Raw genomic sequence first — 16,498 nt, 5'->3', positions numbered from 1 at the left:
GGGTTCCCTCCATACTGTGTGGCCCACAGGGACCTGTTTTATTGATCATCTGGCCATAAGTATTGGGTTTCTCTCAGTGTATCAGCTGTTCATGTGGGCAGTTGTTACTTGGGGCCACCCCAGAGGCAAGGCAGGGGGATGGAAAAACAGTTAGGAGGGACTCCTCAGGACTGTGGACCACAGGGGCTCCTTTCCTTCGTTCCTCTGGTCAGAAACCCTTTGAGCTGCTGGAAACACCCACTGCCAGCCTCCTCTTAGGCCCTGAGTCGAGAGAGAAAAGAGGTGGGGAAGGTGGACTCTCTGGTCTCCACATCTCAGCAGCTTCCTTTCCCAGGCTTCTGGCCAGAGCAATGGATGGTCTCTTGGAGTTTTAGGTTGCTCTGAGTCAGAATCAGCTTAATGGCAGTGAGTTTGGGTTTGTTTTTTTTTGTTGTTGTTTTGGTTTTTGGTACAGCCACTGCTACAGCTCTGCTAAGGGCCTGCCCTGGACTCAGGACGTGAGAGAGACAAGAGTGCCAAGACACTCACACCCCTATGCGGCCTGGTTTGGAGTTCTGTGCCTTCTGCAGTCCACCTGCTTGTTTTGTGTTGTTTTGTTTAGTTGTGGTTTGGGTCAAAGTTTACAGAGCAAATTCACTTTCCATACAGCAGCTCACATACACTTTGTCTCATCACATTGACTGCAATTTCCCACAATGCAACAGCTCCCCTCCCACTTCATCCCCATAGCTACCTCTTCCCTGTGTCCTTCCCTCCATGCACTCCTACCCCCTGAGCTGTCTCCCTGTGCATGCACAGCCCTTCTATTCTCCCATGGTCAGTCTCTCGAAGGAGTGTATATACCTAATGCAAATGTTCAGCTCATATGCCTGTCTTTTGTTTGGTTGGAAGCCGCAGGAGTGAGTTCAATTCTAGAACCTGAAGGGCAGCTAGGGGCCATAGTCTTAGTGGTTCCATCAGGCTCTATCAGACCAGCAAACCTGGTCCTTTTTTTTTTTTTTTTTTTAATTATTTTGAGTTTTGTTCCACAATGTTCTCCCACTCTATCCAGGATCTTCTCCATAGATCCCCCTCCAAGTGGTTGACAGTGGTAACCAGGCACCACCTAGTTCTTCTGGTCTCATGGTTGTATAGGCTGAGGATTGCATGGTGTACCAGTCGCTTGGACTAATTGTTTCCTTGAATCTTTGGTTTTCTTCGTTCTTCTTTGCTCTGGGTGAGGAGAGACCCGTCGTTGCATCTAGATGGCCGTTTGCAAGCTTTTAAGATTCCAGTCGCTACTCGCCACAGTAGGAGGTGGAACAATGTTTTGAGTCCACCTGCTTTTTTTGTTTACTTTCGATTGTTCGACAGGAGACCACTCCTTGTCCCTTCTGGTCTCTGGCAGCCCCTGGTGCATCTTGGATGGAGCTCTTTGGCTCGTAGACAGATCCTCCCATGGTGTTGCCCCCACACCCAGTCTCTCTAGTAAACAGCTGTGGGGCCACACCCCCAGTATCCCTCCAGAGCATGCTGTCTTACTTTTTACAGTGTAGTGTTCCAAATCTTCAAGTCTGGCCATAATCTGTATAAATTTAAAGCAGACCATAATACTCAGGGCTTCCTTTCTCCATTCATGACCCCCAATTGAGGGTGTGAAAGCTCCTGTGTGACCTTGTACTCTGCACCTTCCATTCACTGGTCAGCTTCTGGGTTTCTACATAGGTTATCCGTGGATCTCGGAGCCCTTGAGTGGCGCAGATGGTTAAGTGCTTGACCACTAGCAGGAAGTTGGCTTTTCAGACCCCTCAGTGGTACCTCGGGAGACAGGCCTGGGGCTTTGCTTCTGAAATGTCACAGCCTTGCAAACTCTCGAGCAGTTCTCATCTCCACATACGGGGGGGCTGTCAGTCGGAATCAACTTGATGGCAGCTAACAACAGGTTAAACCATGATTTGTCCAAAAGCCAAAGCTACAGGCACTGTTGCTGTACGGCCCACCAGTCAGGGGAGCTGGCAGGCGTCCTTCACTGTGGCGGGGCCTGGAGACAGCTGACTCATCCGCCCGTGTGGCTTCAGTGCCTGATGACCCAGAAGCTTGTTTGCCGAGTACCAGCCAGATCTGGATCGTCCAGAGTTAGCCAGTGTGGCGTAAGAGAGGAACCACGTGTCTAACGGGACCCGCCAAGGTGCTCTTTCATTCCAGCGTCCGAGTCACTCCTGGTAGGGTTTTCCTCTCTCATCCTGTCAGGGAAAGGAGACTCCGAGTAGCCCGCAACCAGCCCAGTGCTGTTGGTAGAAACTGGTGCTCCATTAATTCATTTAAATATCGCCTTTTTTAAACAAAGGGCCCTTGAGGGTGGGTGGGAACCATATTTTATTTAACTTCATAGTCCTATTCAGCAAAGTGGTAGTGTTGGCATTTGATTTGAAGTTGCCCTGCGCCAACTCCTTGTCACTGGGGAAGCCTGCTCCGTGCCCTGGAGCACTGAGTCTTGGTCATGTTAAGTCTCGCCTGAGGTACTCGGTCCTCCAGGGCTTGCAGCCTGGCTTGCAGCCCCAGCTCTTGCCCTGAGCTCCCCTACCTGAGACGCACAGCCTTTCTGCCTGGAATAGTGAGAGTACTTCCTTTCGAGCCCTGAAACCAGCTTGGGAGGCTTGTAACTTGCAGCACCCCGGAGGGACTTTCTGGGCACAGATCACTCTTGGGGTTTGGAACCATGTGTGAGACATGTGCCTTGGTACCGGAAGAGCACAGAGTAGAAGGGCTGTCAAGTTTCTCCCATCTCTGGGTGTAGTTACCCAGTCTCTTTCAGGGCCTGGAACCCTGCCCTGTGCCTCCTGGAACTCTCCAATTCGCTCTCCCATGGCTTTCTCCTGGAAGGCAGCCTTCCCCAAGCTGTCTTTCAGTCATCCTTCATGTTAACGCTTGTCTTGTGCCAGCTTGGTCTTAGGTCTTGGGGATACCAAGACGAATAAACTATAAGTGCTGTGCTAGATGGCGCACTGTGGAGAGGCGCTGAGATATCAGAATGGAGTGTATCATCCTGTCAACACCAGTGGGGTGACACTGGTCTTGATAGGATGGAAGATCAGCCAGATGCCAGCGAGGAAATGCTTGCTAAGCAGAGGGAGTACTTGGTGCAAGGGCACAGGATCAGAAAACAGCCTGATGGTGCGGTGCATACAGTTTGGCATGGCTGGGACATGAGAGCTTAGGGAGAATGGAGGCTGCAAACCTAGAGAGATGGATCCAGGCTGGATTTGAGGTGGTCTGGGGATCTGGGGCTTGAATTAGGAGGTCCAGGTTCATACCACAGTGAAAGGATTACAAGCAGGTTAAGGTTAAGCAAGACATGGTTTTTACTTTTCTAAAGGACATTTTATTTGTAAAGGAGTCCCTGGGTGGTGCAGACAGACCATGTTTGGTTGCTAATGAAAAGGCTGGCGGTTCCAGTCCACCCAGAGGCATCTTCAAAGAAAGGCCTGGTGATCAGTCCCCAAAACTCAGCCATTGAAAACCTTATGGAACACAGTTCTGTTCTGATACACTTGATGGCAACTGTTTTTATTTGTAAGAATGAAGATTGGTTACCAGGGCTGGGAGGGGAGGCGAGGGATTACTTAAAAATAAAAAAAAAAAAGTGAAGACAGATTGAACAAGTGCCATACCTGTGAGGATGGTGGCCATTGTCCTCTGACCAAGAAGGGTTGAAGTGGCTAGGAGGAATGGTGAGGAGGAGACAGATATATTTAAAGAAATAAGATCAGCTGACACTAACTTAATTGTGCACGGGAAGTGACTCATCCTCACTAAAGCCAACTAATTATATTCCAGTTCAGCTTTGCCAGACCTCACAGGTGTCAGCGTGTCTGGTGACACGAAGGGAAGCCCAGATACAAGGAAAACCAGGAAAGCAAGAGGGGTCCTCATAGGACAGGTTAAAATGGCCTGTTGTTCGGTGCTCTCGAGTTAGTCTGGACTCCTAGTTACCCTGTGAACAACAGAACAAAACATTGCCCACTCCTGCACCGTCCTCAGGATCCTTGGCTATACTGGAGCCCCTTGTTTGAGCCAGCGTGTCAGTCTGTCTCGTTGAAGCTCTTCCTCTTTTTCATTGACCTTCTGTGGTACCAAACATAATGTCCTTCTCCAGGGACTGGTCCCTCCTGCTAACAGGTCAGAGTACATGAGACGAAGTCTTGGTTCTAAGAAGCAGTCCGATGTATTGCTTCCGAGACTGATTTGTTTGTTCTTCTGGCAGTCTGTGGTGTAGTCAGTACTTTTTGTCAATGCCATCATTCAGAGGTATCTGCTCTTCTTCAGGCTTCCTTATTTATCGTCCAGCTTTCACATGCAAATGAGGTGATGGAAAAGCCCACTGTTGGGTGCACCTTAGTCCTCCCCTTGTTCCTCTTCAGCTCCAAACCACGTGCCTGTCAGGTGGTAACTTCACTGCTCAGGGGTGGTAGTTGAAGCTGGTCTTTTCCCTTGTAAAAATGTATTGTGGTGAAATACACATAACAAAACACATTATCTCAGCCATGCCTCCGTGTACAGTTCAGTGACTGATGGTGTTCATCATGTTGTACAACTTTCACTCCTCTTCCCCAGTTATTTCAGCACCCTCAACAGAAACCCAGTGCCCCCCAAGCCTGACTCCCCTTTCACCCTTCCTCTCACTCCCACCTGCCATCCATAAACTGTGGTCTATATTTGTTCTTTTCCTGTAAGAGCCAACATACAGTTCTCTTGTGAGGTAATTACTGTCTTTAACTATTCCCAAAACCTTTGCTGTTACAGTATGCAAGCTTTTGTTTTCTTTCTCTGACTGGACCGGCAGCTCTTCGAGGGCAGAGGACTGTACCTTGTACTCTGGCAGGTACACTCCTGCTCCCTTATAGTCCTTGTTTTTGTAACTAAGGTAACGGGTCAGAGCTGAGTATCATTTCATCATCTCAGCTCCTTCTAAGCCCTGACTCACCAGCCAAGGTGACTTTGTTAATCTTTACTCTGTAGTTTGCATTGAGGAAACATTTTCTTCACACTTTCCAAGTAGAAATGACAGTTCCGAGTATGCTCCGTCACTCTCCATCTCTGCTGCTTCCTCACAGTCCATGCCTCCGTGCCTTCTAGGATTCTAACACACATTAGACGTAAACCGACGTCAGCTGTCCTGTCCCCATTCTCTCCTTTCATGGTTGGAGAAACTGAAGGCCGGGTGCCAAGTGCTTCTCCCTTTGCTTTTTAAACTGCTTGGGTGGCAGAGCATTCTCCCATTTCTCATCTGATAAACTAGTCTATTAAAAGCTTGGTCAGGACTCTTCACGGGTATGGGATGTTTAAGTGTTTTGTGCTTTTCTTTTGACAGAGCTGAGAAGCTTCAGCTGCTGAATCACAGGCCCATGACTGCTGTTGAGATCCAGCTGGTGAGTCAGGGAGGCCTGAGCTGGAGGGGCTTCTGGGGAGAGATGGAGAAAGGGTGCCGGAGGTGGAGAGTGCCAGAAGCTGCCGTTTCTTGAAGAGGCCGCCTATCCACTGTATTTTATAAATTAATAAACTGTCTAGTCTGAGCCTTGTTAGAATGGAGCTAGGAAAAGAAGAAGGCTGGGTGAATTTAATTCTTCCTTGAAGGTTGGGCCTATGGCGGCCCTGATGCCCTAGGCTACTCTGGTCATTGCCTGTCTGTAGGGGTCATTGCCAACCAGCTGTTGCATAAGAACGTTACCCTCAACTTACCTTCAACCCTGTTCTTCCAGCATCTCCTTCTTGGTTAATGGATCATGTGTGCACCTCACACACACACACACACACTTTTTTTTTTTTTTTTACCAATACAACTTTTTACAAATATACAGCTTACTGCCAGCAGTTACAGCAATAGCTCTGTAACCTTACCCTTCATCAAGGTGCTGTTTTTATCACTATTAACTGCCCTCGCCCCTGGTGACCACTAATAAACCTTGGTCTTGGTACACATTCCTTTTCTTAACTTTCTTACATAAGTGAGGTCGTACAGTGTTTGTCTTTTTGTGATTGACTTGTTTCTGTCAGCATAGTGTCTGCCAGCTCCATCCACACTGAAGCATACATCAAGACTTCTTCTCCCGGCTGAGCGGGTATCCCATTGTATGGATGGTCCACATTTTGTTTATCCATCCATCTTTGATGGGCATTTAGCTTATTTCCACCTGTTGGCTACTGTGAATAGTGCTACAGTGAGCATTGGTGTACAAGTCTCTGTTTGACTTTCTGCTTTCAGGTCTTTTGGGAATGTACCTAGGAATGGAATTGCTGGGTCATGGTAGTTCTGTTGTTAGTTTCTCGAGGAACTGTCACACAGTTTTCCACAGTGGCTGTACCATTTTGCATTCTCACAGCAATGTGTAAGCATTCCAGTTTCTCCACATTCTTGCCAACTTTTTTTTTTTTAATCTTAACCATCCTAGTAGGAGTGTAATGGTATCTCATCGTGGTTTTGAATTATATCTCTGATGACTGATGACGCTAAGTATCTTTTCATGTGTTGGGTGGCCATTTGAATGTCCTCTTTGGTGAATTGTCTATTCAAGTCCTTTGCCCATTTAATGACTGGGTTATTGTCTTTTTGTTACTAAATTATTGAAGTTTCATATACATTTTGGTTATTAGATTCTTGTTGGATGTATGGTTTCCAAAGATACTCACCCAGTAGGTAGCTTGTCTTTTCCCATTTTGAGTAAAGTCTTTTGACAGCAGAAGTTTTAAATTTTTATGAACTCCCATTTAATTAATTAATTAGTCTTTTCTTTTTCCTGAATTTATGTTATTTTTAACTTTTTATCGTAATTTGGGTGAAATTTTACAAAGCATAATTGTTTTACATTCAACATTTCACACATTTTGTTTTGTGACACTGGTTACATTCACTGCAGTGTAACAGCTTACCTCCCACTTCCTCTTACCCTTTCCCTGTGTCCTTCTTTCCTATGCATTCCTGCCTCCCTACCTTTCTCCCTGTGCAGATGCTGCCCTTCTAGTCTCCCATGGTTGATTGTTCTAAGGAGTGCATCTCCCTGGTGTAAGTGTTCAGCTCGTAAGCCATGAGAGTGAGTTCATTTCCACTGAAGGGTGACTAGGGCCCCATAGTCTTGGGGGTTTCACCAGTCTCTATCAGACTAGTAAGCCTGGTCCTTCTTATGATTTTTGAATTTTTTTCCACATTTTTCTCCCACTCTATCTAGGATCTCCAATTTTGATCCCTTTCTGAGTGGTTGGGATCGGTAGCTGGTCACCTCTTTGTGTCCTTGGGTTTAAGGTGGGTCTCTTGTAAATAGTGTATAGTTGGATCATGTTTTTTTAATGCATTCTGCCATTCTTTGCCTTTTGATTGGTCATTTAGTCCATTTACGTTCACTGTACTTACTGATAAGTAGTGACTTCTTTTGTTACCTGTTTTTTGTGTCTTAACTTTCTCTGTCTTTGTCCTTTAGTACTGCTTGTTTTGTATTTTGTTGGTTTATTGTAGTAAACTTTTTTGGTTCCCTTTTCCTTTCCTTTCATGTATTTTTTTTTAAAATAATTTTACTGGTTACTGTGAATACAATATTTAAAAGCTTGTATTTATATCATTCCAGGGTAAGTTGGTACCAGCTTAACTTCAGTAACATATAACATTTTGTGGTGGTTGGAAGAGCAGACTCCGCTTGGGTGACCCACCTCCTGACTCTACTGCAGGGAACCTTCTGTTGGAGTTTGTATCAGTCCAGCAGCCCACAGTTACCACTTTGAGGGAGGGGGTGTCACACTGAATGGACATCCATAGAGGTCTGTCTTGTTGCTATCACAAAACCAAAAAAAATAAATTCACTGTCACTGAGTCGATTCTGACTCATAGCAACCCCGATTGGGTTTCCAAGGCTGTAAATCTTTATGGAAGCAGACTGCCTCATATTTCTTCTGTGAAGCAGCTGGTGGATTTGAACCACTGACCTTTTGGTTAGCAGCCAAGTGCTTCAACACTGTTCCACCTTGCTGCTATCACAGCCTGCCCCATAGTGTGTGGGCTGTGGGCAGAGCCTCCACTCAAGATCCTGCTTCCTCGCACACAGCAGCCCAGCAGTCCTCCACACTGACCAGGAGGGGGAGCAGGCAGACCTGAGGAGACCCCACAGGAGGCCTTGCTGTTGGTTTCAGGCCCTGAGCCCTGAGGTGTGCAGGGAGGCAGGTGGAGGTGGACTGTGAGAGCAGACTGGGCTGCGGGGGGCCCTCCGGGAGCAGTTCACAGAGGTGTGCAGCCTCCAGTGTCTGGATGTGGGAGGTCCGCTTCACTGGCGTTAGAACAGGCTTCTTTTCTGGGGCCACTTCCTCAATTCACAGCAGCCAGTGGCCCCACGGCTTGGGGGAGGGACAGGGACCAGGACAGTGGGAGACGTGATTTTCCTACCGAACGCAACTCCTAGTTGATTTGTGATTCTTGACCGTCTGCCCCTCCTTGATGCTGTCCTCTGCTCTCGGTTCGGAGCCCTCACAGCCAAGCACCGTTTCCTTGTTGTGTTTGTGGTTGTGTCTGTGGGGGTGGGTCAGAACGATGGTCTTTTACGCCCCCATTTTCCCAGCATTCCCCTGCGTGCTCTGTCTGCTCACTCCCCCTCTCTGACCCCCTTGGCGGTGTCCAGGCCAGACACCTGGAAGGCATTCTGCCTGTCCCGTGACCCTGGTGAGTTCCGGGCTCTAGTGCTCCATGGCCTGTGGCCTGTCTGCTCTCCTGCAGCTCTGTGTTCATGGCTATCGTTGTTCTTAGCTCTTGGTCCTCCCCTGTTCTCTCTGCCTCCAGTCCACCCTCGACACCACACTCGTAGTTCACTTTCTGAAGTGGACTGCGATCATTTGGTGGGTCCTCATCACTGGGAAGTCCCACCTGCATTCACAGTGTGTGGTTTCCGAGCTGTGGGCGGCAGAATCAATGAAATGTGAATGAAGATGTTCTCATAGTCAGTTTTCAAACATCCAGCTGGTGGTCAGATTTCCTTTAGGAAAATGTGGAACAAAATGGTCAAAAACACTTATAAGATCTTTAGAGCTGCTTATTGAAGGGGTTGTAGGGTGTTTAATTTTTGATGAAAACTTTGTTGTCTTCCCAGATTTGTTTCTGTCCTTCAGAATGTGCCCAGGTTAGGTGGGAACAGTCTCTTCCGTGGCCCTTCTGGGTGGACTGGGGAGCCCTAAGCTTCTGCCTGGTTATTCTGGTGCTTCGGGCCATGTTGGAGGTTCAGTGGGGGGGGGAAACAAACAACAGCTAGAAGCGAAGCCTGTCCCTCTGGGTTAGGGCTCACGTGGTATGTCTTCTCCAGCCTTAATCAGCAGCATATGTTGTTTATGGCTTCCTGGCAGAGGGAGGGAGGCGATGAGGCGGGTGAGAGGGACTTCACCCAGGAGCCTGCTAGAAGCTGTCATTACTTAGTCAGATTAGCGGCTATGAAGAGTGCCGCCTGTGTGCCAGTTTTTGGGCAGGGACGTTAGGTACCGTGTCTGGTGCAGCCTTGGAGGGGAGCAGGTGTTTAGCCAGAGGGCTAATGGGGGCTGACTGGCGTCTGTACCATTTGGAAATTTTCCTTGGTCCTCAAGCCACGTTCTTTGGCTGCTCTCTTCCCCCTTCCATAAGGTCTCTACCGAACCAAGCCAAACCCCTGCCGTTGAGTCTGTAGGCCCTGGTAAGAGCTCTGGGGCTGTGCTTCCCAGCACTCAGCCATTCCATAGCCAGGTTTTTTCTACTCTGGGATTTGACTAACCAAACCCAAACCCTTTGACATCGAGTCAATTCTGATCTCATAGCCACCCTGTAAGGCAGAGCAGAAACCCCGTGGGGTTTCCAAGGCTGTAAATCATTACAGAAGCATACTGCTTCATCTTTCTCCCATGAAGTGGCTGATGGGTTCAAACTGCCAACCTTTGGGTTAGCTGTGAGCTTTTTAACCACTACACTACCAGGGGATATGACTATAAAAGATAGTAAATCATTTGACAAGGCTTGTGGCAATATCCCTTGTCACTGGAAAGAGAGTACGAATTGAGGTTTTCCCTTGGAGTGGGATGTGCACAGGACTTGAGGATCTCCCTGGATTAACCGTGCAGCCATTTCTTCTCCCTGGGTCCAGAAATTCCCAGCAGCCACTCCACGTGAGGATTCGGTTGGGGGACTGCAGCTGAGATGGGGAGGCTGGAATGTCTTTTTCAGTTAAGCCCCCGCCCTGCTTTGCTGTGACTCTGCGATTCTCTGGTGGCTGCTTGCTGGCTGTGAGGGGCTGTGAAGAAGTGAGCCCGGGTGCCCAGCCTCCTAGCTTTGAGTGGGCCCTGTGGTGTACTCATCTGGAATAATTTGGAGCCCCCTGGCCTGGGGACAGGACAGTGAACCTCTGCCCTGGGCTTCTGAACAGGCCGCTGTGTGTGCCTGCTACTTAGTGATGGTAAAAAGTCTTGTGTTCTGGAGAGCCATATGGCTTACAACACACAACCATCCTCGGTCTCATTTGGTCCTCATTACAGGCATGACTTTCATCTTACATGTGAGAAAATGGAAGTTGAGAGCCGTGAAGTGAGCTGATGTGCATCAGTGGCTGGCAGTGCCTGCTGCTGCAATGTGTTAGATTTTGCATAGTTTGGGGAATGGAGGATGGTCGGCTTGTCGCTTAGAATGAGAACCCACCGTGTTTGGCTGCAGCAGCCCCACATGACCACCCCTGGAACACTGGCATGATTCTTGTACATGAGATGTTAGTATACCGACCCATCTGCAAATCTGATGACTGTTTTCCTTGTTTCATTTGTCCTTACATTCTGAACAGCTGGGACCTTGAGCGTCTGAGAGAGCTGGGGTGCCGTGTCGGACCAGCCTTCCTTTGACTTTTGTTTCTCTGTTGTTGGGGTGAAAAGGAACAGTGTAGTTAGGGTCACTTCCTCGAGTGATGCAAGGGGTTAGTCGGTGTGTGGTTTCTGAAAACTTCTTTATGGTGTCCATTTAATTTAGCTTAATGAAGCTTAGATTTTCTTCCTGTAACTGGAGATCTTAGGTTGAAGGAAGAAGGTTCCGGCTGTGACTCTTCTGAGGGTTGAGTGCTGATAAAACTGCTCCTATTGGGGTATTTGGCATGAGAGGGCTCCTCAGCCCCGTTGCCGGGAGCATACCTGGCTGTCACCAGGTCGGTACTGGCAGAAAGGCAGCCTCTCACGGTCTTGGCCCTCTCTGGTTTCCTGAAAAGGAAGGCCCCTCAGGCTCAGAGAGCCCAATGGGTCACACCAGCCAGTCCCGGCACAGCATCTTTGCGAGGAAATGATGGGTGCCTCCTGCTGGAGGCATGGCGTTCCAGAAAGACCTTGGGGTTCTCTTCTTTAGTTACGGGGGAGAGAACATGTGTAACAAAGCCTGTGCCACCCCTGCAGCTTCTCCCTGCACAATGCAGCGATCACACCCTGAGTCAGTCCCCCACCTGCCCTGTCCTTTTCTGGCCATTCTGCTGCCATCGGCATAACCTCAGCTCCCTGTCCCCCTCCCTCCCATCCTAGTGACCACTAGTAATCTGAGTTTCTATGTATTTACTTACTTCAGGAAGTGAGATCATGCAGCATTTGTCCTTTTGTAACTGACTTTTTTTGAAGAGCTTGGGATTTAAAGACAAAACTGCTTGTGCCTCACCACACGACCCAACTCAGGTTTTCCTGGTAGTGTGGAGCCCCCACGTACTCACCTGTCAATCGTCCCATCTCTGTGCAGGGGTCCTGAGAAGCTCTGGGGGCAGTGGTTCCGGGAGGCCCGCCATGACCTGGGGAGCACAGCACGATGTGGGGGGAGGTTGAGATCGCCTCACCCTCTCCCCCTGCACACGGTCGCTTCCCAGCAGCTGTACGTAGAGTTCTCACAGACCTGGGAGCATTGTGTTCTCCAGCGGGGACATCTTTTCTCTGGATTAAGTAACCAACTTTGATATTCTCCACCTTCCTCCTCCTCCATTCTGTGGGGCACTAGAGAGTTCTAACAGAGTTAGAACTGCTTTTTTTTTTGTTTTAAATTTTATTTTGATTTGGGTGAAGATTTACAGAGTAAATTCACTTTTCATACAGCAGTTCACATAATATACTTTGTCTCATGTCATTGACCAAAATTTACAATGCAACAGCTCCCCTCCCACTTCCTCCCCATAGTTACCTCTTCCCAGTATCCATCCCTCCATACTCTTCTGCGCCCTGAGCTATCTCCCTGTGCATAAGCAGCCCTTCCTTCTCCCATGATTGTTCTCTCCAGGGCGTGTGTCTACCTGAGGTAAATGTTTAATTCACATGCCTGTACTTTGTTTGGCTGGAAACCACAGGTGTCACTAGAACTGCTTTTTGTGGTTAGGTGCTGTCGCGTTGGTTCCAACTCACAGCGACCCTGTGTACAACAGAACGGAACAAAGCCTGGTCTTGCGCCACCCTCATGGTCATGGCCATGTTTGAGCCTGTTGTTGTAGTCACTGTGCCAATCCATCTCGTTGAGGGTCTCCCCCTTCTTTGCTGACCCTCTACTACCAAGTATGATGTCCTTTTCCAGGGGCCGGTCCCTCCTGATAACAAAGTCAACAAGATGAAGTCTCCCCATCCTTGCTTCAGGGGTTTGCTGTATGATCTTGGATGTGTCACCTGACTTCTCTGACCTCTGTACAGCAGGGAGTCACACTGAGGTCCTCGCCAGCATCATAGTTCTAGCTTGTCCTCCTTCCCTCACTTTATTTATCTGCCAGGATTGCTTTCTGGAACTCCTTTTAGTCTGAGCTGACAGATTGATGTGGGAAATGCCACCATTTGCCGAGAAAGGTGTTTGTGACCTGTGGTTAAGTCCACCAAGGGAGCGTGGATAAGGAGTGTGATGGCCTGTGGACTGCTTTGTGGAGGTGCGTGAAATACGCGAGACCTGTGGGAGCCGGCACTTGATGGGAGCGCCCTGCTCTTCCGGCCTCTCAAGTGTTCCGCCTTAGGATGCAGTACTGCTTTTCCTTCACTCTATAGTTAGCGGGAAAGACTTACAGGTGAGTTTTTCCTTCTCTGACAGGTTCTGCTTTATGTTGGTTCTGACTCTCACGGGTTTTACTATGTTTTTACCACCAAAATAAAAAAGGTGGTTGATTCTAAAGGTGGTTTGAATTTATGGCTGTATTGAGACTTAGTAATTAGGCTGTGGCCCCGGCCACTGATTGCACACATTGGGGTTTTCAGATCTAGGGCCCATGTCAGGAAGCAGGCTTTGGGTGGAGCTCTGATGGCGTAGTAGGGGTGGTTTAAGAGCCCTCACTCGCTGGGCCCATGGTCTGCATCCCCAGGACATGGTCAGGGGCGTGTGATGTGGGCTATGGAGCTGGGAAGACCTGGTTTTGGAATCTAGTTCTGTCCCTTGCTCAGGTTGTTACGTGAGTTAAATGATGGATGGATGTAAAGGGCACATGGGTGGCCCTCCGGGGGCTGGTGTTAGTGGTGGGGGTAGTGAGTATTAGGAAGCACATGCACAGCACTTGGCACATGGTGGGCACGCAGCACATGAGTAGTTGCAGCCGTTTGTGAAGTTACAGATGTACAGATGTGCTTGCCCTGAAACGCAAAGGTTCATAGTGGCCGTTCACTCCCCAGGCCACTTGCCTTTGAGTGTACAGCATAGTCTCCTATGGCTGTGGACGGGATGAACAGTTAGGCTTGTCTTCTCCTTTAAATAAATGTGCGTGCTGTCCTGCGGCTGGCTCTTGTCGCTGACCCCAGGGTGTCGGCTGGTCTGGCCCTCCTGTGGGCCACATGGTGTGGTCTGAGACCTGGGTGGCCTAGGAGCAGGCTGCGTGTATAGCAGTTGGGGGTGGGATGGACCCGGGCTGTGGGGCTCACGGACCCCGGGTTCTCTCTTCTTCTGCAGATAGTGGAGGAGAGTGAGGAGCGGCTCACGGAGGAGCAGATCGAGGCTCTGCTCCACACTGTCACCAGCATCCTGCCGGCAGAGCCCGAGGCTGAGCCACAGAGGAGCGCGGAGGACGCGGCCATGGACGGAGAGGACCCGGCCTAGGAGAGCGCAGCTGGCCCCGTGGGCAGGCCGGACGCGTGGCACGTTGCCCAGATGTTGAGAGCATTGTCTGTTTGGTTTTGCCCTCTATCCCTACAGGCCTGATGGCACGGTTAGTTGAGTAAACCACAAAAACTGGCCTATCTCAGAAATAAGCTAACAAGGAGGATGCGTGCCTCAGGGAGAAACAGCGTGGTGGTTGGAGGAGAGAGCTTGAGGGAAGATGGAGTCGAGGACAACTTGACAACCGTGGGCCCCTGTGGTAAAATGCTTTCTTCCATGGCCTTTACCGCACTGCGGGGAGGTCCCGTCCACAGCTGGTAAAAGGCTCATGTTTCCTTTGATGGGCTGTGGCCTGATTAGTTTCATCTGCTTCCCTAGGCGCTACCCACGGCCCAGGCAGAGGCTCGGAGCACTATTAGGATTAGAGCCGGATTAGGAGCCTCCAGTTCAATGGCAGAAACACCCAGAGCAGCAGAGAGCTGCCCTAGGTTCAAAGGAGCTGCTGAACTTGGCTCAGCTCAGACGAGCCTCTTCCTGGAAAGCAGAGATAAGAGCAGACAGGCCAGCCAGCCGTTGGTCAGGTCTGCAGGCTCCTTTCCTCTGCTGGCCCAGGCCTTGCCGGCGGTTTGCTGTGTAGTCTTCGACGCCAGGGCATCAGCTTATGCCAGTTGAGAAGTACCGCTTCACACCAAGTGACAGAAATCCTTGGTGTGGTGCTGGCTGCCTTTCTGACAGCCCTCATTCTCCCTGAGACAGGAGCCCTGGGCAGGGATGGCCTGTGGAGGCTGCATGAGATTCAGTTGCTCAGCAGACAGACCCAGTTGTGTGGCCCTTTTCGTGGACAGAACACAAAAGAGCTAAAGGTTGATTCGGCATCTTAGCGTGCCTTAGATTTTCAGTTCCACACGTGGGGGTGACCATCGTGTGAAGAGCTGCTTCCTGTTCAGGCTTCGCAGTGTCTCGTAGCTGCAGGCGTGTGGTTGCCTTAGGTCTCAGGAAGATCATGAAAAATGTGATTGCTGCGTGTGCACTCCTCCCCGCTTGGGGAAGACAGTTCCTGTAGGCATTCGCTTTCTCTGTGGGCACTCACTTCGCTGCTTACGGGCAGTGCTGAAAGTGACAGGCGCTCTCCTCTGAAATCTCTCTGGAGTGTCGGGCCCTCGGCTGTTGACACGGCTGTGCAGACCTCTGTGCAGGGTCATTGGGTCAGTGTTAGCTCTTCTGAACCTCAAGTGTGGCACGTGCTTTTTCTGAAAGGTCTGGCACTTCACCTAGTTAATCGGTTGTTTCCAGGTGACTCAATGTGTGATGTTTTATTCGTCTGTGATGGGTCTGTCCTGCTGTGGATAGAGGGAAATAAAGTGAAATCTGACTTCAAAGCTGAGCTGTGTTTTATTTTATTTTTTTAAAAAAGGTGCAATCTGTTCAGATCTCAATTCTGTATTAGAGTTCAAGAAAATGTCCTGTGTCTGTAATTGAGACCTGACTTAGCCTCTGTCTCTGACCGAGCCAGGCACTTCCTCTTGACAAGGAGCCCGCGTTCCGTACAGCTCTCCAGCCCTGTTAGTAACAGACGTTTCAGAAATAAAGTCAGAATTCCTGGAAGAAGCAGCCACGACGATCGCTTCGGGGGGAGAGCTGGGGAAGGCGGGAGACTTGGCCCTTCACTCACTGGTCTGTGCAGTGTGATTCTGGCCCCTGTGAGTGTTCTCTTCTTTTGCTAAAAAAAAAAAAAAAACCAACCCCACTGCTGTCAAGTCAGTTTCGTCTCATAGTGACCCTGTATATCAGAGTAGAACTGTCGTGTTTCCAAGGCTGTCAGTCTTCATGGAAGTAAAGCCCCAATCAAACCCCCTGCCATGGAGTCCATTCCCATTCACGGTCCCTAGAGGACAGAGTGGAGCTGCCCCACAGGGTTTCCAAGGCTGTCCATCTTTATGGAAGCCTACTGCGACATCTTTTTCCCATGAAGTGATTGGTGGGTTTGAACCACCAAAATCATTTTTGGTTAGCAGCCAAGTGCTTAAGTACTGTGCCCCTAGAGCTCTTTAAGCTCCTGTAGTACTGGTTCACACCCTTTGTTTCCCCCATCAATGCCTGCTTTATTCGTCTCATTTCTTAATAACCCTTTTAAAGCTTCCACCCTGCTAGGGAGAGTTCCTTGATGCTCCCCTCAGTCTTTGCTATTTTCTTGGGAATCAGTCTAGGCTTCTTTGCTATCTGTTATTTCAACATAGCTTTTTTCTTTGGAAATGGCTCGTAACTGGTGGCTGTCTCTCTGGCCAGCCAGAATCAGAACTTAGTCCAGCATCAGGATCTTTCCCCCAAAATACAGTCCTATGGTAGGGGTCTTAAGGCTAAAGGCTCTACTTCCCTCTGGCCAGTGTCTAAGCTGGCTCATGACTGACTTTCCCTTTTGGCTGTTACAGGTGGCAGTAACCAAGGAATTGTGTATTTCGCTCT

The 16,498-nt window shown here is 49.3% G+C and overlaps 1 protein-coding gene across 1 annotated transcript in view; it reads left to right on the top strand.

Moving 5' to 3' along the window:
* The window catches only part of LOC103196869 (CGRP receptor component), a 45,040-nt gene extending 31,005 nt beyond the window's left edge, over positions 1–14,035 (top strand). The window contains exons 5-6 of the mRNA XM_042781058.1: positions 5,351–5,408; positions 13,889–14,035. Of these exons, the coding sequence (XP_042636992.1) occupies positions 5,351–5,408; positions 13,889–14,035 (205 nt within the window). The remainder of the gene's footprint in view (positions 1–5,350; positions 5,409–13,888) is intronic.
* Positions 14,036–16,498: the final 2,463 nt, after the last annotated feature.

The sequence above is a fragment of the Orycteropus afer genome, unplaced genomic scaffold (genome assembly GCF_000298275.1).
Source record: "Orycteropus afer afer isolate SDZICR_OR568_19922 unplaced genomic scaffold, OryAfe1.0 scaffold00006, whole genome shotgun sequence".
Lineage (NCBI taxonomy): Eukaryota > Metazoa > Chordata > Mammalia > Tubulidentata > Orycteropodidae > Orycteropus > Orycteropus afer.
Note: the sequence above shows the minus strand (reverse complement) of the source record. Positions and strands in the feature narration are given on the sequence as shown.